The sequence below is a fragment of the Coccinella septempunctata genome, chromosome X (genome assembly GCF_907165205.1).
Source record: "Coccinella septempunctata chromosome X, icCocSept1.1, whole genome shotgun sequence".
In the NCBI taxonomy this organism is placed as follows: Eukaryota; Metazoa; Arthropoda; class Insecta; order Coleoptera; family Coccinellidae; genus Coccinella; species Coccinella septempunctata.
This window is the reverse complement of record NC_058198.1, coordinates 14,480,671-14,505,126: the sequence shown is the minus strand read 5'-3', so window position 1 is coordinate 14,505,126 and position 24,456 is coordinate 14,480,671. Positions and strand designations below refer to the sequence as shown.

The following is a 24,456-nucleotide window of genomic DNA, read 5'->3' as shown; positions in this document are numbered from 1 at the left end:
ATTTCTTCAAATAGCGTGAACTCACCCCAGCACATACCGCCAAACAACGTTTGCCGGGTCAGCTATCTATGAAAATCGGCCAACATCTATTTTTCATCCCCCTAAATGTTAGGGGTAGTCCACCCCTAAATTTTTTTTGTATTTTTTAGACAAAATTTTTAATTTCTATTTTTTTATGATACAACATACAAACATACATACAATCCTCAATTTTCAGCCTTCTACGATCAACCCTTATTTTTTAATAGCCATTTTAGTAATTTAATCATTAGGAAATTATTTATATGGCAAAACAACGTTTGCCGGGTCAGCTATCTATGAGAATCGGCCAACATCTATTTTTCATCCTCCTAAATGTTAGGGGTAGTCCACCCCTAAATTTTTTTTTTATTTTTTAGAAAAAATTTTTAATTTCTATTTTTTTATGATACAACATGGAAATTATTTATATGGCAAAACAACGTTTGCCGGGTCAGCTAGTATTATGGTAAATATATGATTACTTTCTATTAAAATAACAGAAAATGGCTGCATGAAAAGATCTGGAAGATTCGAGTTGCATATCGCTCCTGAACAGGTTGATTGGTACTAGTATTCAAAGATGAAACAACATTCAAGAAGTTTTCAAAAACAAGGAATTATGTGGTTGTTACACTTTTTCGGGGTCAATTTGCATATTGAACATATTTACTGAAGAAGAGATGTTCCCTATGGGGAGATTAGGACTTCGTTGACCTTTGAAATTTCAGCCATTAGACAAGAAAAATCAATGAGCTGGATATATGACAATTTTTCCTATTGTTCTGAAGAACAAGTGGGCTATTGCCTTCATCAGCACAATGTGCAGTCTCGTTATTGTGTAGTACTTGTCCGCGGCCGTCAAGTACGTCTGTATGTTTGAGTGGTAGAATTTCATAGCTTGGAAGGTGAATGTTCTAGTGAGTACGTGGTCTGGGTCGTAGTCCATCACTGCGTATCTCAGTAAGCCTCGTTGATGTTCACCTTCGTCGTCGTTGTCGTCATCGTCGGGGACGAGGCTACAGGAACACATCAGTGATTTCAGTGTGTTGTACTCTAGCAGTCTTGTCGTCCCGTCGTTAAAGTATTTCAGTTTTTGCTCGGCGTCGTACATTCGAGGGGCGGCATCCTTGGGAAGGATCCTCCTTCCAGGACTGTCTCGCAGATATCACTTCCTGTAGATAGGCGACGGCCGTTGAATCTACGTGCTGCCGCCAGTCGTCATCGAAGGTAGCCAAAGAACAACACCCTCAAATTCCTTATCTGTTGTTTGATAGCCTCTTATAGCTGCATCTGAAAAATATAGAATTTTACAGTAAAAGTCGATCAGGTTGAATAATTCGGTACTTTCATGTCTTTGTTTTATATATTTGCTTGCTATACAAATTCTAAGTCCTCATATCTTTCCTGAAAAGAAATATAATATCGGGTGTCCCAAGGTGAGTGACCTATTAGATTATTATGGAAACTATTGATGGTAAAGATTTCAAATCTTGTGGATCGATATTTGTTCATGCAAGGTCATTTTTAAAATAATTTACCATCTTCAGTGTTGCCCGATGTATGACAATTTGGCAACAACTTTGTTATTTTAAATGGGACATCCGGTATTTCTATTTTTTTATGATACTCCATAAAATATTAAATCTATTCACTCTTACTTTTTCATACCTATCTTTAACGTTTATTGAGTTATTAATTATTTTTCGAAATTTCAGATCAAATTGGCGTGTTACGAAAATGACTTTATGTCGCTCAATATTTGAGATTTAAGTCAATTTCTGTTGATATGAAATATTTCCATGCAGTGTATCTATAACTGAAATTCGAATAATTACCTTTTAATGTTTTCAGCCATTGCATTTGCCCGATGGCGAAGTTCCCTTTCCTACCTAGCAGGGAACATTTTCTTGCCAGCTTGTCAGAGAGAATTTTTTTCAGACCTCGCAAAATATTCTCCTTCCCATTATTGCCCCCGATAATCTAAAGAATGATTGCTAAAAAAATAAATGAATAAAATATTGTGTAAGAACTCATCTATGTTGTTCTTGCATAAAACTGTTCTCCATAAGTTTTTTATCGTATTTCGAAAGTTCTTTGAATTTTTTAAATTGCTCAGTTGGAACAGATCAATATTTTGATATTGAATAGAGCTTTGTGGGAGGTTTTGCTGTGGGAGATAATTTAGAATTCTCTCAAGTAGGACTCGGTTCTCTGTAACCTGTTTCAAGACTTTCCCTAGAGTTTCTGAAAAAGCGCTGCCTTAATATATATTCTACAGAATAAATGTATAATTCATAAAATATCTGCATACCAGAGTTTGCTGTGTCTGTGCCGCAATCAACGGAATCTGTAAAAAGCAATAGATGTAAAAAATCCATTCATCAAGAAAATAATATATATGATCTGCGTGTCCATCAATAAAATTTCCATCGTAAAGATGATTTTCGAAATGATCTGAAATGGATAAACTAATATTATGCATCGTTTGACTGATCAGCACTTGTAATAAATGCTCTACTTTTTTATTCAAAATGTTTGTGGTTTTATGGAAAAAACTGAAGAATTTTTCACCCTCTTTACAAACATCAATAATAAATTGGCTGGCCCTAATCAATTTTCCATAAGTTTTTCTTTTCTGTAGAAGCTAACTAAATAATTTCTATCTGGAAAGCCTAGAGACCTATAACACGAAAACCTCCAATCCGAAAGACAACTGGGGAATGGGCCAACTCCGACGAGGAAAAATCAAAAACCTTCGCTCTACACTTGTCAAGAGTACTCAAACCGAATGATCCGCACCCAGGCTACAACGACACAGAAGTTGAGTCTTTCCTCGATGTTGCGTGCCAGATGTCTCTCCTCATTAAGCCTTTCAAACCCAAGGAAGTTCTTCAAGAAATAAGAAGACTAAAAAATAAGAAAGCCCCTGGTTTCGATTTGATTACTGCAGAAATTTTGAAGAAACTGCCACAAAAGGCTATACTACTCCTCAACATTATATTCAACCGTATGATGAGCCTTTCCTACTTCCCGACTATCTGGAAATATGCCGAGATAATAATGATCCATAAACCGAACAAACCTGAAAACGACGTGGGATCTTACAGGCCCATAAGCCTTCTACCAATTTTGGGCAAATTATTGGAAAAACTTCTACTCAAAAGATTGAAGAAGGATATAGATTTTCTCACAGTACTACCCAACCATCAACTTGGATTCAGGGAAAACCATTCGGCAAGCCATCAAATACATCGTGTGATGAACACCATATCAAGAAGCCTTGAAGACAATAAATACTGTACAGCTGTATTCCTGGACTCATCCCAAGCGTTTGACAAGGTTTGGCATAATGGCTTACTCTTCAAATTGAAAAAACTTCTCCCACAGCCATACTATTTAATTATGAAATCATACCTTACCAACCGATATTTTGCTGTGAAACAGGGTGATTCTCTATCTGAACCAACTGAAATAAAAGCAGGAGTACCACAGGGAAGTGTACTGGGTCCACTGCTTTATCTGATATATACATCAGACATTCCAGAAAATCAGAACACTACGATAGCCTCATTTGCAGACGACATAGCAACACTCATAACCCACGAAAACGCAGCTACAGCTTCCGAAAAGCTCCAAGAACATCTGAATGAACTGGAGAAATGGTATCGAAAGTGGCGCCTTACCATCAATGAAACAAAATCAGTCCAAGTCACATTCACCAACAAACGAAACATATGTCCACCAGTTAAGATAAATGAGAACCAAATCCCAGTTAGAACAGAAGCCAAATATCTAGGAATCCACTTAGACCAACGACTCACCTGGAAACCACACATTCAAGCTAAGAAGACCCAAATCAATATGAAATTTCGACAAATTTACTGGCTTATAGGCAGAAAATCCAAGCTATCTCTCCAAAATAAAGTATTGATTTACAAAGCCATAATTAAACCCATATGGACATACGGGATTCAATTCTGGGGGTGTGCCAACGCATCGAACATCCAAATAATACAGAGAGTCCAATCCAAAATCCTTCGAGCTTTAACAGATGCTCCATGGTACGTCTCAAACTTCACCATACATAAGGATTTGAAAATCCCCTTCATTATTGATGAGATAGAAAAACACTCAAAAAAATATCTACAAAATCTGGAAGGACATGAAAACAGCTGCATAGACCAACTAGCGGAAAACCCGTTCAACAGAAGAAGGTTACAGAAAACATGGCCAATTGACTTCAATTGAAGTGTGAATAAGAAGTTTCAATAAGTTTGATAACTTCTACATGACATTTTAATATCACCATATTTACTTATTACTTGTGAAAAGTAGATTGTAAATTTCAGGTTATAAAAAAAAAATAATTTCTATATTTACCAATGATTACTGATACCTTAGATAAAAGGAAGACTTTTGTCTAAGACTGATACGTATTTCTCAATTTAATTCAGTTATACAACTCTGATCATTCGTAACATTAGGCATTATTATAGCTGTTATCCGTAAAATGATTTTCCTCACGAATATCCCAATTTAACTGGTTGAATTAAAATAAAAACCTAGGAAGTTCATAGAAACTTACCTTGAAGACGTAAGTCCAAAGAATTGTTTCATTGGAATAGGATTGGCATCATTTTTAAGATATTTGGTACCATTCACCCGAAAACCAAAATCTTTGGGTTCAAAATGTTCTGAACATAAGAACATTTTCTGTGGCAAGTTTTTTGTATCATCTAAGCCCAAAATTGAAAGCCATATATTCTTTCTCTCAATATCAGAAGGAAATCTGAAAGAAAATTATAAGGAGATTGTTCAATCTACGCCAATGATATGCAAAATAAAACTAACCTCTGAAAACTCAAATTGGGGTTGTATGAGTCCAATTTACCACATGCATGACACTTACGAACCATTTTATAAATGTTTTTTTATCAAAATATTCAGAAAAAACTAGGAAAAATACTTTGTCGACACTAAACTCACGTAGACCTCGGACGATATCGCGTCGGCAACGATGTATCAACTATCAAATGTCAAATCGGGGCAAATCACTTTGATTGGCCCAGAGATCTCTAGATCGGCCGCGAAACAATTAATGAATGAAACTAGGAAAACCAATGTTGTCACGTGGAGCAGAGATGAATGTTAAACAACCGTTGAATTTGGAAGTAACTAGGAATTCTGTTGTTTCAGACGTGAAAGTAAGAACGGAAAGACTGGGAATAGGTTAGGTACTTGCTTTTATATGATTTTACCCAAGTTTTCTGTGGATGTAGGTTTTAAGAGGGGTTGAATTCTAACGAAAGAAGCAATGCTGTGGACACAGTTTTGGTTGAACAATATACAGTTTTTTGTTAAATTTAAAATTCGTAGCATTTCATTGCATGAATACTCAATTCGTATGTTTACAAAATCAATAGTAGGAGAAAAATAGTACTCTTAACTGCTACTTTAGAAATATTCGATACTAATAAATCTTATAAATCTCCGGAAACGTGACAACGTCGTACAGATTTTGGCGTAATTCCCAATCCGTAGTAATACAATCGCCCAGTTCAGTTCTGCACATTTGAATGTTGGCTTCAGTATTTGTCATTGCATGCTGCGTCTCCTCTTTCTTTTGTCTAAGACAAGAACTCAAATAAGTCATAAGTCATAATTTATTAATCCCTTCAGATATACACTTATGTATGGGACAAGTCGGAAACTGTTGATTTTTGGTTATCAATAATTATTGCTCATACAACAGCTAGTACTGTGATACTAACACCTCCTCCAAGGCTCAAGTCTAATTTGGAAACACCATATATATATATATATATATATATATATATATATATATATATATATATATATATATATATCGCGCGGTACATATGGGGACCTTCGGTACTTATTGGACCGGTCCCCATATGTTTTTAAATGCAGCGGTACTTTTTGGGACCGGTACCCATAAGTTTTCGTTAGTCTATCGGTACATATCAGGACCGTTTCAAAAATAGATACAACGGTAATTATTGGGACCAGTGTATATAAATTTGAATGTTCCATTTCATTATGAATTCCTCTATGATATAATTGTGGATAGCTCATTGATTTGGTCGACTGATAAGTTCTATTTTATAGCTACATATTCTTACAAAAAGTGTGAAAATATGGTAAAAATGCAAAACTGAAATGAAACTCATCATATTAATTGATGAGCAATTGAAAATAATTCTAATTTACCATGTTGTAATGAATTCAATTCAATTCACATGAGAATATAGGAAAACTTATACAACATATTAGAAAAATAGTCAAATTAATTGAAAAAATTATGTGAATGAAAATTCAGGAGTTTGTGAAATAATTTTTAATATATATATATATATATATATATATATATATATATATATATATATATATATATATATATTCTGGTAGAGATGAACCCTCGTCACTCAAAGAGAATCTACTATCATCTGAATCTGAGTCCGTTGAAAAGGACATCAGCCTCATTGGTTTTTTGGTTTTTCTTTTTTCATTTTCTGAATTGAGATCAGATGTCACCTCTGCTCTTCGACATTTTTTTCTAGCAATGGTGTAATCACCTAGAAAATTATTATACATAACAAGCCAATGCAATTTATGTTCATTACCATAGGTTGCATTCCTGAAAGTACTTATTTTGTGACGCTCCCATGATGGTAGGGACGGTTCACAGATCTTTATTGCTCTGAACAATAAATGTTTCTTTAGTGTCATTTGGCCATAAACAGTAGTCCTCTGAAATCCATTTCGTAGGAACAGGTTCTACTGAGTGGTAACTCAGAAATTTCACCACTGTGCAAGTATTCATTTTAGCGAACAAAAAGCTTCGACCAGAAGAGGAAATGAGACAAATAACTGAAATAATAAAGCGAAAGCTTTCTGTTAAACAAAAATCATGAGTCAAGTCAAGACATATAGATTGATTTCAGAAGCGAATTCCAGTGTTCTAGTCAATGAGGTTTTTTTGAGATTCTTGCACTGGAGGTTGAAATATGTACAAAGTGCGCCACAGTTATACAAATGGAATTCACTATCAAGGTGTTCGAAATTCGAACATTATTTCAAATTATTCATTCCGATATTCATTTCAGATGGAAAAGTTCATTATAATTCAAATTGATGACCAATCGAAGTGGATCACGGCACCTACCGAAATCTGCTGACTGGAAGGAAAACTGTGCAACAACCGGGGACTTCACGAATCCATTTGTGACCAAATATGGAAATGTTATTTTTATTGGTATGGTTCGATTTAGTATATGAACATAGATTGTAATTAATAAATCATTATTCACTTATTGTCTGATCAATTTACCTCACCGGAAACTGTGGACATACCTTAAACGTTCTGAGTCTGGTCGTTCAGTTGCTTCAACTGTTGTTTCAAACATACAAGCAACAAAGGAGTTTAATGAAAGATGCTAAAAAAAGAGAATATATAACGAATTCCATCGAATTCCATTTGATTATACTGGTGCGCTCCGAGTATTCAGAAATAATTCCATAAGACCTAGTTCATCATTAGTTTTATTTCATCAAAGGAATCCGCTATAAGTATTCATTCAAATCCGATCGATTGATACACTATGATTTTAGCATTTGTAAATCAATATCAGACATCTCTTTCATAGCTGTTTTGTGAAATTTATTTCAAATCACCCATTATTCAACTGTTAGTTAACCCGTTTGGGGGGGGGGGGGTTACTACCTTATCTTTGAAGACTGAGGTTTGCGGTTTTCTTGATAGTGTTCTACTTTTTTAGGAAATTAAAGGTCACGCAAGCAGAATTCTGATAGGTCTTGATTTTTGAAAAGTATCAGTATTCATGCACCCTTCCTATCTCAGTTATCTTGAAACTTATCAAAGAATTTGAAACTTTTTCTATTAGAATCTTCATCGTAGTATCCAGTGACCTAGTTCGTTTTTCACTAATAATTTTGTCTCTCAGTTATGAAGCAAATATGTATATATAATTTTTTTAATGAAACAGCCCGTACATTATTTTCTATACTCATTAGAACTTAAAACAGATTATACGATTTTCACAAAATGAGTTTTCAAACCACGACACGTGTTTCTCTATCACAAATAGCATCTTCAGATGCTATTGTGTGGTTGCAAACTCAGTTTTTGAATATCGTATTATATAATCTATTTAAGTTCAATTATGAATTTACCGGCCACATCAATTCAATATATTTATTCATTATTCATTAGGCATGATGGGAGCTTTTCAAAAATATGTATGTATATATAATTGTATTCAATTTTTTTCAAAAACAACCTCAGGTTTCGAAATATTTCATAATGGTTTGTTTCACGATCTAATGAAAATCTGCAAGAAATTTCAGAATCGTATTAACAAACGCAACATGAAAATTTTCAGAAAAACTTGAATTCCATCTTGTTTTCGAGATTACTTCAGTCCAATATATGTAATATAATTATGTTTGCTTCATAACTAAAAAATGAAAGTTGTTAGGAAAATACTGATGATACATGATTTTGCGAACAAGAACATATTATTGACTGAAAAAATGTTCAGGTGAAACAGAATACATATTCAATAAAAAATAAAGTAATAACCAACTTCGTATAGAACGATTCCTGATTCCAAATGAAGATTCAATTGAAGAGAGTTATATATTCCCAAAATAACGAAAAAAACCTAATTTTTGAGTTCCTGCTTAATATTAAAAACACGACCAAAAATAATAATATGTCAATTGTTTTGTTGTTACTTTAAGGCACTTAAAGCAAATTCTCAATTTATTTAATCCGAAAACGTTTATCACATAAAGATACAAAATTCACATTACTAAGTTATCAATCTCACCTGAAAATGTTGACCAAGCTCAAGAGTGGTATTCTCACCGTTATAACAACAAGTTAATCAAATGAACTCGATAAAAGGCTCAATTAAATAGCTTCAATAGTTAAGATTTTTCACTCGTGAAGATGCCGATTCGTAAATGATGAAATGAATCAAGTGAACAAAGAAAAGAACACCACACATGGACAAACGATAAGGTTCCATCAAGATTCGGATTTTAATCAAAATGGAGCGCCTGGTTTTCAGACAACCCATCATACATTCACAGTACAGGGTGCTTTTGTACATCTTGTGCAAGGATAAATTAGGAAAAAACTAATTTTCAGCAGCATAAGTTGGAACAGTATAAGCTTTTAAGTGGAACGTGTTGTTAGCCTTGAGGAGAACGAGATCTCCTACATTGTAAGTAGTGAATCTCTTACCAGGATGACGAAGAGCCCTCTTGACAGCTTTCTTAGAAAGACACACAGACGCAAGTCTGAGCTTTGTATCAAAAGTTAGCTCGATCCTACCTTCCTGTGGGACGAGCTCATCAGGTAATAGCTTTAGCCTAGGTCCACCAATCCGGAGTTCACTTGGTGAGTATCCTGTAGGCTCGTGGACTACTTCATTTGAAAGTTCTTGAATTTTAGGAACTTCAGATGCCCAACGAGTGTGTTGCTGGGAGCAATAAGTCCGGAACAACCTTCCCAACTCCTTCATCACTCGATCAGAAGGATTTGCCTGAGGGTGATAAACAGAGGTTTATATACCTTGTATATTTTCATTTTTAAAAGTATTCTGCCAAATTTTCGGGATAACTGAGTTCCTCGGTCACACAATATACGATTTACAGGTCCATACAAAGGGAGGTAACCTTTAACCATCTTCGATACAAGTGAACGTGTTGTAGCCTTTTTTATAGGCATTAACACAACATACCTAGTGAAAAGATTCAGTAATACAAATAAATATTGTGCACCTCCTCTAGATCTTATTAAAGGACCGAATAGATCTACAGCAACCATATCGTTTCGATTTGTCGGAATGATGTTACTTTGAGGGGGACACGATAAAATAGAAGTTTTTGTTCGTTGATAAAGATCGTAGCATTTTATATATTTTTTTATCTGACGGTAAAGATTTGTAACCCACACAAGTTCGAATGATAAGCGTCCACGAATTTTAGAACTAACTATTGTGGAACGCATAATAAAAGTCTTTCACTTCGTATACATGTAGCCATATGCAAGTGAAGACGTTCTTTTCAACTCTCCGTGTTTATTGTAAACTATCTAACTATTTCAAGTCTTGAATTACGCCCAAAACCAACAAAAAGTGAAAGATTAAAATTGTGAATTTGTTTTCTGGATTTGGTTTCTGGAATTTTCATTGTCCAACTGTTTTTCACAATCGATTAACGGGTTTTGATTGGTTTACTTCATTATAGTTTGGAATAGTTACTTTTCTTTCATATGGATCAATATTTGAGGGATTTTGAGGTGGAGACATACCGGGCTAAATATACCGGGTGTCCCAGAGCTTTTAGGCCAGCAAATATCTCAGTTACCTGCGGAAAAAAAAAATTGAAAAAAATACTTATCGTAGGAGACCATACGCTCTTTCATGCAGCATAGCAAAATCCACCCCCTGACAAACAACCCCCGAGAAACCACCCCTAACTTTTGTTTTTCAAATGGCACCCCCATGTTTGTTCTGCTTCAACTTCATTGCCTCCCTGTTTAGGCACGATATTTCTTCATTATTGTATCGCCGGTATCGTACACTGCCGTGAACCGAGCGCGTTTCAGACTTCCCATCATACGTCCGACGTTCGCAAATGCGAACCGGCGTACTGAATTAGGGAAAATATGGAACATATGCTATTGTCTTCGTCTTGGTTTCTATCTGGGGGGGATTGAATCGGATACCGTTTCATGTTGGATGGCGCTGTGGGTAAATAATACCCACGAGAACATGACAACATTGAATAAAGTTCCATCAATTCCAAACGTTCTCCACCGTAGAAAAATGCTATGTTGCTCTGATGAGGCCAAATAAGGCCGAAACCATGGTCAGCATCTGCTTTTCTTCGGTGGAGCGTACCCCATTTGGGGGCCTTGACGATGGCAAATTGGCTAGCTCAATTAAGATCGTAACACTTGTCGATATTCATATCGTCAGGTGGTATGCATCTGAATTTATCCGCATTATTTTATACATAACAATATCAGAAGCATGGAGAAAAATTTCGATGAATTCAGATTACTGCTGAGAACTTATCCCGAAGACTTTCATGTGATAGTCTTAACGGAAACGTTCACAATTCCAGATCTGGATCTTTTGAAAATCAGGGGATACACATGTCTATACAATGGTGGTTCTTATAACAGAAATAACGGTGTTATTGTATATGTACGAAGTGATCTACAGTACAGCCAGAAAATAGTATCTGTTGGAGGAATAGAAGTTTTGAAAATAGAAATACAAATGATGGGAAAGAAAGTCAAGGTAACGGGAATTTATCACCAAAAAGGAATTTAATATGGACTTATCACATTATATTGAAAAATCGCGAAAATGGGACTACCATGTTGTTGTGGGTGATATGAACGTTAACCTTTTATCAAGCGATGAAATTGTGGAGGAGTATAAGAACTTATTCAGTTCTTTCGGCTATAGTTCCTACATAAATAATGTGACTAGACCTTCTAGCGGTACTTGTTTGGACCATTTTTTTCTTGGACGTCGATATCCCACTAAAGATAGGACTAAGGCATTTATTATTCGTTCAGACGTAACCGATCACTATGCGATAGTATAGCAAAAGATAACGAAGAATTTCAGGATTTTTGTAAAACTCTCACCGTAAGTAATTTTTTTTCTTCAACTCAAAAATATATAAGGTTATATTTTCTGCATATAAAAAAGGTCTCCTGAATATTTTCTAGTAAATTCGGAGGTATTATATTGTTCAGGAAGGTAGAATTAATCATGTAGGCAGACGTTTTGAAAGGGACAATGAAATCATTCGGCTGACATGAATATGGGCGATTGTTTTTTCTTTTTTTCTGTCTTGTTTGAAGGAATATCATATTTAAATCAAAAATATATTGAATTTGCTGCTGATCAGTTTGAGCAAATAATGAACATTCTGATATTTCAAGTATAAATTAATATTTATGAGGGTATACGTAACACAGGTCAAAAATTGAAATTCCGAATTAACTATAAATAATGAAAAAAAAAGTTAAAATGCACATTCAGGATATTTAACCTTCTGCATGTTCATTTTTATCATTTTCGGCAAATGTGAAGAATAAACATTTGTTTGTGATGCAATATTTGTTATATTTTACAGATTCCAAGGCTGCCTTCAAATCTCGATGAACAAAGTAGTACTCCTCCAATAAGTAGTGATGTAAATCATAAAGCAGAAATATATGTGAATCTTGAATTATTCAACAAACCTTGTTTCAATCGGATTTTTTTTAGGAAGAACAAAGTGCTAAGATTGGCGATCAACGAACTACAGTGTTGAATGACGAAGAGCAAAGTCCTGGTGTTTTGAACGATCAACCAACTACCTCATCTGCTCCGGAGGTTAATCATTTCCAGTGTACTTCGATGACACAGGATATTATTTCAACCACAATAACGAATAGAAAATCAGTCTGTCTTTTTTGCGGACATGTGGAAAAAAAGTTGGTAAACGTCGTGCTTATGTTACATTTCCACAATCCGAAGCAACCAAATAAAAACTATAGCTGAAAAAATAAATGACAATGAAATCCTTCAAAGACTAGTGAACTACAAACCGATTGCTTATCACTCTATTTGCTTCTCAGCTAATCAAATGGCACTGAAGTGACAAGCTGATGAACGTCCACAGCAGACAGATTGGCATAAAAATGAGACAGTTGCATCAGTTAGCATTCAACTCTCTTTCTGTTATAATAAAAACAGAAATTATAGCTAAAAAACGTGTTATGTACCTCACAGCTTTATTAAGTCGATATAAATACTTGCTCAGAGAAATTGGTCAAGGTCAAGTATGCGATGAAGATTTCCAAATTATCGAGCTGATAAATTGGAGGGAAAAATTTTCAGTGGTTTTGGCGATCGAGTAACGATTGAGTACTCGATAGGTACACCGAAAAAAAAAATCGTCTATCTTCGTGACATGGACACCGCGCGATTAGCTGGTGAAATCGTAATGTTGGAATCATCGCGACAAAATCGTTCTCGAGACGTCGCTTATGAATTGCGGAACAGCATAACATTTCTGCAAAGTACTAAGCTACCGGAGAAGAATTTGATTGCGGAGGATGTCCTTTTCAATTTCGTGTGTGATTTAGTACAAGGCCCTGATGTCCGTCGCAAAATTCAGATGAAGACCTCGTAAAAATTAAATCAGTGTGTAGTGATTTAATTTATATTGTTTCTAAAGGTACAGTAAAACCCAAGAAACATCTTAACCTTGGCATGTCGATGAAGTCAATCACAAGTTCAAGAAAAGTTCTCACCATCTTGAACAGGTATGGTCATACCATAGGGTATAATTTAGCTGAAGAAATCGAGACTGAAATGACGTACAGCTCCCAGAAAGCGAATAGTATAATAATACTAATACCTTCGGGAATTAACAGAGTGTGTTAACGATTCTCCGACATCATTAGCTGTTGTTCAGGAAACATCACTGAGAAAGTTGCACAAAACTGCCATCAAGAAAAGATTATTGCCACATATGATTAAGCAATTGCCAAACTAGCCATGCAAATTCAATATACAAAAAAAAAATGTTTTTATAAATTAAGGAGCATTTCACATGCAGATGGCATATTTTAAAGCCATTGGAAAGTATATTGAGTCTAGTGGCTTAATGGAGCAGCAGGAGGATCAACCAACAACTTCTTGGACAGCAAACATTTTAATCGCTACAAGCGGCTACTTCGTTTGCTTTCCGGTGCTTTACAGGTTCTTCATTTCGAAGAATATTTATCACAAGCAAAAAAGGAAAATGGAAATAACTTGTCCGACAGTGAAAATATTTTCGAGACATTGAATGAAGATTCAGAATCAGTCATGAATACTTCATGTGAGGTTAATGAACGCCTTGCTTTGCCTGACTCACTGCGAAAATTGCTTGAACATTACAAAGAGTTCTGCTGAATAACACTCCGAGGGGGTCATGGAAAGACAGCTCAATATTACTCGCAGTATACTGAGCTTGTCAACTTCGATTTTCAAGAAGTATTCGCTGTAGTAACTTTGAGCTTTACCTGGACCGTATTCTCAAAAATAAGTATGCAATATGATTCCGTTCGTTCGTTTATCATTTGGAATAAGTGTGTCATAAAGAGTGAAAATTGAATTTGATTAGCAAAATATCCTTATTTCAATTCTGAAAACCAAAGTTTCACAACTTATTGCCGCTTTGGACAGCAGTGATGACACCTATCTTGAAAAAAAGTGGAACAGCCTGTTCCAGTGCCAGCGTAAAAAGTAATTTCCATACTATAAAAAACCGAATTTTTTATAATTTTCAATTACTCATAAGGGTAGACGACATGATTAAAAGGCATGTCGACAGCATCGAAGGAGTAATGCGTCTTGCTAGTTCCAAAGTTTCAACAGGTCCAACTAATGTTGAAATATCTTCATAGCCATCGGAAAATTGTGACAAATTAGCTATAGAATAGGACTTATCTATTGAAAATTGGGGAGGCAATACATTCCATGTATTTACATCCTTAATTGCCTAAATTATATCCACCTTAACATCAGTAAATACAAAAGATGCTCTGACTTTCATGGATATGAAACACGTCACTCTGATACCATTGCCTTCCCCAGACATCGTACAGCTAAATATGAGACCTCACCTAGCTTTGTTGGTATAAAATTGTACAATCATTTGCCTAGTAGGTTGAAGTCAATGAATGGAAGGTCTTTCAAGCGAGAAGTGAAGTATCTGTTAAATAACGGATGCTACTATAGTGTTGATGAGTTCCTTAAGGACTCTGTTCATTAAATCTCTTTGCTTTCTTCATATACTTATGTATAATATTTTAAATGACGTGTCCTATACATTTTTAAATGTCGAAAAGGATTAATAAACTTTATTATTATTATTATTATTATTATTATTGTTAAGAAAAAACGCCCTAGAAAATCATATTTAGAACCGCAGAAGGAATGGGCTTTAATCTATTTTGCAGAAAAAACTCAAATTATATCAATTGCCCATTTGAGAAACGCTAATGCAAGTGATTTGAAACAAATAAAAATAAATGGATCGAAATATGTCATCACAAATACATGTGCCATAGATTCTCTTCTACAAATTTTAAGTAGTGCATTTTTTGATTCACCTAAATTCAGATCAACAATCCAGAACTGGTCTGAAGGTGAGGAAATTGCTGAAAACTACATAATTTCTATTTTCCAGAAACTAGTGTCTGGAAAAATGACTGCTCAAGTTTATGACTTAAGATGTAAACTTATGAAAGCAGTTCAAGAAGAACAAAGTTTACCTAATGATTTGAAGGTAATATCGTGTGTCACAACCCTTACAGAGCTGCTAACGAATTTAATGAAAACCAATTTTTTACCTTGGTGTAAAGCTGCTAGGGTTTTCTGTAATGGCTGTAACTATGAAGAAATAATTCGTACTGCTTCTGTACCAGTCAGTGGTAAGGATGATATCGAAAAAAGTGTTCAAACTTCTCTTTCGAAGAGAAAAATATTTTGCCATAAATGTAGGAGGATGTCGACAGAAATAGCCTATACGATCAATGATTTTTTACTATGCATGGAATGGAAAGATGAAAAGGGATCAGATCAATGTTGCAAATTGTCGGAAGTTAGAAGTTGCATTTCCCTTCTGCAAAGAACTTACAATTTGAGAGGCATAATAGAAATAATTGGGGGCGACCAGGATTCTATAGGACATTTCGTGGCTTATGCAAAAAGATTGAGAGGGAAGTGGGAAAAATACGATGATTTAAGCAATAAAGCTGAACGTCATATTCATGAGGATACGAAAGTGTCAATAACCCTCCTGATATATACTTGCTGAGAATATATATTGTTGTTGCCCATTTTTTCTGAAATTATTCATTTTTGTTTGTACTATATTTATATTGTGACGAGGCAGATTTTGCCCCGCCACGAAAACGAAATTTCTTCACCTATACTTCTATAATACGACCTATCAACCGAAATATTTTTGAAGAAAACCGTTATATCATCATAGGGGGTCTTTACCGATTGATATTTTGACATTGTTTTCCACCGACCAGTCCTATATTAGTAGCGGAAACCTTATATGTCTTTTGTTTTCAGAATTCATATATTTTATAATTATTTCCGTTCAACCGTACATTTTCTGAGTCAAGAGCGGTCTTTCAACTTGTTCAGTTTTTCCTTCTCTTCAGTTGTTTCTGTTTCTTTCCGAGCCGGCTGATTGACCGAACAATAGTGGGGCAAGTTTCCCAAGGAGAGGGGAGGTACTTCTTCGGCGCAGGGCGCGGAAGCGGCTGAAGGTCAGGGGGAAATTAATTGAGATCGTGCTGTCGAGAAAAGTGCCGAAGGTTGATTGCGTTAATTGGAAAGTACGTCAGGAAGACAAAAAGTTTAAGGCAAGTCACTTGTAGTATTATTGTTTCTCACGTAGTGTATACCTGAGGGCTATTTTCCGCTTTCTTTAGTCTGTTGGAATGGCTGAGAATACTTACTAACCGTTTAAACTTGATCTAGTGATCGTAGACTGTGTAGAGTGCCGGCCATCTGTGTCCGTGCGACCGCCGTGGGTTCCCCGTAGGACTTGGAGTTCCTACCGTATTCTTGGTGCTTATTTTGTTAATATATTGCCGACTTCCTACCGATCAAGTTACAGGTTGACAGTTCCTTCCGACCTGCTGTCTGACTGGCAGCCATTTTGAGGACCACAGAGAGAGAGAGAGACAGCACTGCAATTGGACTGAGACTAGCCACGGTACCGATTTCCGCCGACAGAGGGTAACAGAGAGAGAGAGAGACAGGGTGCACTGCCATTCGACCAGCCACTGTACCGATTTCCGCCGACAGAAGGAGTGATTTGCCAGGATCCCCACAGACCGTAACTACCGTCTATTTTTACCGTACTCCTATGGAGTGACCGTACAAAATTTAACCGTATTTACCGTCTATTTCAACCTTATTTTCCTGGAGAGACCGTGTTTCATCAGCCGCCCCCACACTGACCAGGACGCCGGTTGACATCAATATTTGTTGAGACTTGTACATTTCTGTATATAATTTAATCCAGTAGGAATAAAGGACTAAACATTTATTTTGTTGCCAGTTATTTTTGCCAGTGAGAGACAGTTCCCTAAATCAGTTAGAACTAGATTTTCGTCAGAAGAGGTAGGTACTCTTTTTGAACGATTAAAAACCGTCAGAAAGCAGAGACCAAGAAGATGCTACCACCCTAGTTTTCACTGCTACCCTTCTCCACTGATCACTCAAGTCTACCCGGGCTCTCTAATTTTTGGAGATTTTGTGAGAGACGTGGGGTTCCACTGATTGCCCCACTGGTGCCCGAGCAAAGGTAAGGAGCGTCCAGGGTGAGAGAAAAAGCCCATCACATCTGGCGCCCGAGCAGGGACTTCTGCTGTTCTGTGAGTAGTTCCTGTTACCGTCCGTACCGTTTCTTTATTTTTTTTCTTTTCGAACCAAAATACTCTACACTGGCAAATTGGTAACTGTTTTTTATTTCTTGTATATATCCATAGAGTGCATATTGTAAATATTTCTTCTGAGTTTCTGGTGCCGTAAAAAATGGATGTCAACCGACTGAAGAGCGACGAACTTACGTGGGGGTTAAAGGCACGAGGCTGCACCGTAGGACATACGGTTCAGGATAAGAGAGCTCAACTGAGAAGGGCTATCCATTCCGAAATTCCGTTAATACCAAGAGATGAAATTGACCAGGCACAGGAAATTGGTGTTTGTGGTGCCAAGTTGTTCGACTTGATGGGAGAGATATGTGAGTTTGACTTTGCTAATAGAGACAATGAGTTACAGCGCATAAGGAGCCGGCTATTGCACGTTCAAGGCCGACTGAGAAGTCTATCTCCGGAAGCTGCCAGTCTGCTTCACAAGAAAACCGAGCTGGAGCACTCCCTGAAGGTTGCTATGACATTGCTGGAGAATACTCACTGGTTAGGTGGTATTCCAGGGAACCTGTCAGCCGGCACACCGTCGCTGATTGACCAGGAATTACCGGAGTTCGCATCTAGACTTGGTCCAGGTTTGATTCCGTGTTCAACAACCGTTGGAGATGCAGACTTGTTGAACTTGGGAGAAGAAGGTGACATATCCCGACCGACCACTCAGGATAACAGGCTGCAGCAAGACCGCCAAGAAGTTTGTAGGGTAATAAGCCAACAAATCGAACGTACTTTTTTGCAGAGTCGACCCTCATACAACCGACCGCCCGCCGATAACCTCCCATTTACCGTTGAACAATCTCTACCAACCGTCCAAACCGATGATGACCACAGACCGTTGATAACATCCCCTGAGTCCAGGCGATTATCGAGGGAGTTTGCCGAATCAACAAGGAGAGTTTCCTTTGCGTCATCTCCCACCATAACCGCTGGGGTGAGAGAAGTAGGTAGCGAAGTCTCAACGGCCAAGAAAATCGAACGGACGACCGAAGATCCGTCGACGAAACCGCCGAAAACTACCAATTTTTCCGTTCCTACTGTTCCTGTATGGAAATGGAGCCTGACATTTGATGGGTCGACCAGTGTGACCTCGTTCCTGGAAGAGGCTGCGTATCTTGCCGAGGCTAGAAAGGTGAGCCACGAACAGTTATTCGAGTCCATCTACGAGTTGTTACGTAAGGATGCAAGAGACTGGTACATTCCCCGAAGAGGCACATTCAGCGACTGGACAGATTTCAAAGACCAACTCCGAGAGGCCTTTCTTCCTCCTGATTACGAGGAGATTCTACTAGAGGAGATCAAGAAACGCACTCAAGGAACCGATGAACGACTTTTGTTGTATGTAACTCGAATGAAAAATCTGTTTCAGAAATTGACCGTAAAGCGACCGACCGAGGAGGAGCAGGTGAATATCATCCGACGACGTTTACTGCCAGAATTACAAACCGCCCTGGCCTTCCAACCGACCGCCACAATATATGAACTGCTCCGAAAGGGAAAAGTTTTCGAATTGGTCAAATGGCAAACAGCTAACTATACTTCACCACCGTTCCAAAAGAGTCTCATCAACGAACCACATCTTACCTTCCGAAATTCCCCACCGTCAAACCGATTGGAATGAACCTGAACACTACGAACCGCACCGAACCGTCCGAAAAACCGAAACCATCCCAAAGCTCTGCAGCACCTCAGCGACGAGACGAACCAAAAAAATCTGACCGACCGCCAACCGAGCCACAGTGTTGGAGATGTGGTAGAAGGGGTCATCTCCGATCACAATGCACCTCGAAGCCGCTGCTGTTCTGCTCTCGATGTGGTAAGAGGGGTATCATGTCTAGGGACTGTAGGTGTTCGTTAAACTACCAAGGAACAGCCTGAAACCGGGGATCCGCCAGTTCCAAACAACCATGTCTTCGGTTCCTGAGAAAGGAAAACCAACTGATCACCGTCCGTTTATTAATGTTTTTGTAGGAGACAAGGAGTTCGCTGCACTCTTGGACACCGGAGCTACCAGGTCCTTCATCAGCAGTGAAGTGGCCGCCCACTGTAAGGTAGTTGGTATACAACCCGGATTATGTTAGAGACGTTACCACCACCGTCGCTAACGGAAGTTCCATACCCATTAGAGAAATATATACCGCACCGATCCGGATTGGGCCTGGAAGCTAAATTGTTATTAGTTTCAGATCTACCTGTCGATGTAGTCCTGGGAATGGATATACTGAGGACACACAATTTTTCAATCAACCTGCAAACCGCCGAATGTTTCCTGAATGGAAGGTCTATCCAAGCCCGTCCCAGTGAATCAGAGAACCGAGGACAGTTACATGCGATAGGACCGCTTTTGACGTCCCTGAGTGGAGAAGAGAAAGTCCGACTGGAAGAGTTCTTGCAAACCGAATTGAAGGCATTCGAAGACCTCCGAGGAACCACACCCCTGATCCAACCGTATTAAACTCAAACCAGGCACCGAACCCATCAAGCAGCGTTATCGTCCCCAAAATCCGAAGATGCAGGAAATAATAAACCAGGAAGTTGACCGAATGTTGGCCGAAGGCATCATTGAACCGTCCTCATCTCCGTGGAGCTCACCAATAGTAATTGTCCAGAAAAAGGATGGTATACCCCGATTTTGAGAAAAGCCAAGTATATCTCTACTATTGACCTGAAACAGGGTTATTGGCAGGTACCGTTAGCCCCCGAGAGCCGACCGATCACCGCATTTACCGTCCCTAGCCGTGGGCTGTTCCAGTTCAAAGTAATGGCTTTTGGTCTGCATTCCGCACCGGCATCCTTTCAACGTCTTTTAGACCGAGTTATTGGCCTTGAGATGAAACCGGATGCATTTGCGTACTTGGATGACATAGTGGTTCTCGGAGAGACATTGGACGAACATCTTGACAACCTAAGGAAAGTTTTCCACCGCCTCAGGGAGGCCAACCTGCAGTTAAATCCGGAAAAATGTGAGTTTGTAAGAAAATCATTGAAATATCTGGGACATGTAGTAACCGAGGACGGCATTTGTACCAATCCTGATGAGATTTCAGCCATAAATGAAATGCCTGCACCGAAATCCGTACGAGAGCTGAGAAGTTTTCTTGGTGTTGCTTCATGGTACCGTAGATTCATCGAGGATTTCTCCAGGGTTGTGGCTCCGTTAAGCGCATTACTCAAAAAGAAGCAAACCTGGAAATGGGAGACCGCCCAACAGAATGCTTTTGAGACTCTAAAGCAGAAATTGACACAATCACCGGTATTGGCCTGCCCGGACTTTTCGAAACCGTTTGTCCTTCAAACCGATGCTTCAGATGCAGGACTGGGAGCTGCTTTGACACAGACCGTTGATGGACAGGAAAGAGTTATAGCTTATGCTAGCAGGACCTTGTCAGGTCCAGAGAAAAATTACTCTGTTACAGAAAAAGAATGTGTGGCAATAGTGTGGAGCATTGACAAGCTGCGATCGTATCTGGAAGGCTACCGTTTCACCGTTATAACCGACCACATGAGTCTGCGATGGCTACAATCTATCAAGTCTCCCACCGGAAGAATTGCGAGATGGAGCATATTCCTACAACAATATGACTTCGATATAAAGTACCGGAAAGGAACCCTTAACCGTGTAGCAGACAGTCTGTCCAGAAATCCGTTACCGTTACCGACCGAGACCATCTGTCTGACCGAGGATACTGTAAGTTGTACATGGTACAGGAGGAAATTGGCCTTGGTAAGAGCGGATCCCGCAGCGTTTCCCGATTACACTATTGTGTCCGGAAAATTATACCGTCATTTTTGGGATTCAGATGACTTTACCGAGCCGGAATTCGGCAATCCGTGGAAGTTATGCGTTCCAAGGGAAGACCGAATAGATATTTTACAGGAAAACCATGACCGACCGACCGCTGGACACCTGGGGATAGCGAAAATCATATCTCGAATAGCCCGGAACTACTATTGGCCAGGAATGTTCAGAGAAATAGCCCGTTATGTCCGTAGATGTGGTACGTGTCAGAGATACAAGGTTCCACAACAGAAGCCACCGGGGAAAATGCATCCGTATATGGTAAGAGAACCTTGGGATACCGTTAGCACCGATATTGTGGGGCCTCTTCCTCGTTCGAGGAAGGAAAATTGTTATTTATTTGTGATGCAGGACAGATTTTCGAAATGGGTAGAAGCCAGGCCCTTGAGAAGAGCAACCGCAAAGGGTGTGTACCAGGCTTTGTACGAGGATGTAATCCTGAAGTTTGGATGCCCGAAAACCGTCATTAGTGATAATGAATCCCAGTATGATAGCCGGTTGTTCAAGGGAAGTCTACGAGATCTTGGGATCCGACACCGTTTTGCACCAGTGTATTCTCCCCAATGTAACCCCGTAGAAAGAGCCAACCGTACCCTCAAAACCATGATAGCTCAGTTCTGTGGAAAGGATCAGCGTACCTGGGATGAGCATCTGAAGGAGTTGACCTTCGCAATAAACTCTGCAAGGCAGGAGTCGACCGGATACACCCCAGCGTTCCTGAATTTTGGTAGGGAGATGCGTTCACCGAACGCCATCTCAGCTACATACTTATGTAGCTGAGATGGCCAACCGGGATGAAAAGGATCACACCGAACCGCAGGTTGCTTTGCATGCAAATAAACTAAACCGTTTTACCGACACTTATGAGTTTGTCCGAACTAGATTAGCCCAAGCTTTCTCCCAGCAGAGCCAATACTACAATCTACGCCGGAGGGACTGGCGATGCAGAATAGGAGACCAGGTGTACCGAAGGGAGCATCCCTTATCTTCTGCAGTAGAGGGAATTGCCGCCAAATTGGCTCCGAAATATTCCGGTCCATATACCGTTGTCAAAGTAATCTCTCCGGTAGTGTATAACATCAAGGATGGCGGTGGTAAGATTTTCCGACATGTTCATATTAAAGATCTGAAGCCCTCTCTTGAAGTCCCGCGACTGCTGTGTAGGGGCACCCAACCGAGTGCGAGAAACACCGACGAGGCCTGGCCATGCCTCCGGAGTCTCCAACGCTATCCCAGTTCCGTCGTCCACCGCCGAGGGCATTGCACCGAACGCCCGACCGTCTGAGACCGACCACCGTTTATCCACCGACCACCCTTTATCCCCACCGTTGAGAAACTGGGAAGAAGCCTGGCTGCCGGACCTGCGGCTCAGACCGGCCGCCCCAGCAGCGCCCACACCGTCGCCGACCCTTAGGAAGAAGGTTAAGGTCGACTGATCGACACCGATTAATGTATTTTTTATTCTCTTTTCTTCCTCCTATTAAACTTACCGTTCCGTGAACCGCCTTTGATCTGCCCTTAATAATTGGTGGATGCGCTAACCGTATCTACCGTCAAATTTCTATTAGCTAGTTCATTATGCCGGAAAACAACTCCGAGGTCAATAACCCCGCAGCATTCGTTTGTTCACAGGCTAAAACCAACCTATACCGACGAACACAGCGAGTTGGAAGAAAAATAAAACTCCGTTGTGACGAGGCAGATTTTGCCCCGCCACGAAAACGAAATTTCTTCACCTATACTTGTATAATACGACCTATTAACCGAAATATTTCTGAAGAAAACCGTTATATCATCATAGGGGGTCTTTACCGATTGATATTTTAACATTGTTGTTAAAAATTGGAGTAATTTTTAACCCAACTCTATCAGCTCGATGTACATCTCTAGCAACTCAGAAAACACATCAGAAAAATTCTACCGCCTCATCTCTTCGTCAATTTATTGACAGCATCGTCAATCCTCTCCAAAGTTTGAAAGCTCTAGGTGAAGATCTAGAGCAGAACAATAATCTTTTGGGAAACTCTCATCTCCTCTAATAACGAATTTCCCTCCTTCGCTCAGTTGATGGAGTTCCTCCAATCTCGCTCCAGAGCTCTAGAATGGACTGAGTCCAATCAGAGACAGTCATCTCAAGAATCTTCTCGCTCTCGCAGAACAGTGCACACCATCTCTCAAAAAGTTACTGCTCCAATTAAACCTTCTCCTTCACTCATCTCAAGCAAATCGGCCTCCTCGAACACTCCAATCTCAAAAGTCTCTTCTATGCCCAGCTACACCTGCGATGATTGTGGACACGACCACTTTATTGCAGATTGCCCTCGCTTCTCCAAACGCTCACCTCAAGAAAAGGCTGATGTAGTATTACATCGTATTCTCTGCTCCAACTGCCTCGGTAGACATCATCGCCACTCTTGCAGAACGACAAAGATCTGCAAAATCTGTGGAAGTCGTCATCATACACTTCTACATGATGATCCTCTCAGCAGTAAACCACACTGCAAAGTTCCACCGGTGCCCCCTCGAGTGCTTCCTCAATCAGCTCTCACATCTCAAAAATCTGCTGGGAGGTGAGTTCTAGCAACTCAGCTCTAAAGCCGTCAAAATAGTTCGAAGAAGCGTTGAATTATTTTTCTTCAGCTACCTCAACCACGACTCAACACTCTCCTCGCCACTGCCATCGCCCATCTCATCACCTCAACAGGATCACACACGGTTCGACTACTCATCGACAGTGGATCCGAGCTGACCTTCATCTCTCAAGATCTAGCCCGAAAACTCAACATCTCTAGAAGGAAGTCGCATGTTGTAATTGTGGGAATTCATGGAAAGACTTCTAAGACACAAGGATCTCTTGCCCTCACTCTCAAGTCGACGTATGACCATCAAACCATAAATATTGATGCTCACATTCTTTCATCATCTTTCTCTAATTTGCCTTCCTTCTATACATGTTTTCAGCAATCTCTACATCTCCAGCATCTCAAGTTAGCTGATCCAGAATACCACATCTCAAGAGCCATCGACATCATTTTGGGTGCTGATGTATATGGCTCAGTTGTTCTTCCTCAGA

General features: G+C 39.1%; 1 protein-coding gene and 1 long non-coding RNA gene across 4 annotated transcripts; one reads left to right on the top strand and one right to left on the bottom strand.

Annotated features, from left to right (window-relative positions):
• Positions 1-6,444: 6,444 nt before the first annotated feature.
• LOC123321570 lies at positions 6,445-9,218 on the bottom strand. The gene is made up of 3 exons (XR_006538888.1): positions 8,895-9,218; positions 6,666-6,912; positions 6,445-6,617 (listed from the first exon to the last, which is right to left on the bottom strand). It is a non-coding gene; the product is annotated as an uncharacterized LOC123321570 (long non-coding RNA).
• A 9,994-nt stretch (positions 9,219-19,212) lies between these two features.
• On the top strand, positions 19,213-20,782 carry LOC123321569. Of its 3 annotated transcripts, XR_006538887.1 has the most exons (4): positions 19,213-19,635; positions 19,765-20,203; positions 20,271-20,547; positions 20,625-20,782. XR_006538887.1 is itself a non-coding variant. In XM_044909239.1 (3 exons), the coding sequence occupies exons 1-2, from the start codon at positions 19,492-19,494 to the stop codon at positions 20,037-20,039; spliced, it is 408 nt and encodes a 135-aa protein (XP_044765174.1). In that variant the 5' UTR covers positions 19,213-19,491; the 3' UTR covers positions 20,040-20,203; positions 20,271-20,388. The 3 variants fall into 3 exon arrangements, 1 of the variants encoding a protein (XP_044765174.1); XM_044909239.1 differs by lacking the exon at positions 20,625-20,782 and having other exon boundaries at positions 19,213-19,630; positions 19,771-20,203; positions 20,271-20,388; XR_006538886.1 differs by having other exon boundaries at positions 19,213-20,203.
• The last annotated feature ends 3,674 nt before the right edge of the window (positions 20,783-24,456 follow it).

Bases quoted from the DNA above. Each gene is read 5' to 3' on its own strand.
- LOC123321569 (XM_044909239.1), top strand. From the start codon at position 19,492: ATGTCTTCGGTTCCTGAGAAAGGAAAACCAACTGATCACCGTCCGTTT. The intron at 19,631-19,770 runs GTAAGGTAGTTG...TATTAGTTTCAG, and splicing joins CAGTGAAGTGGCCGCCCACT to ATCTACCTGTCGATGTAGTC.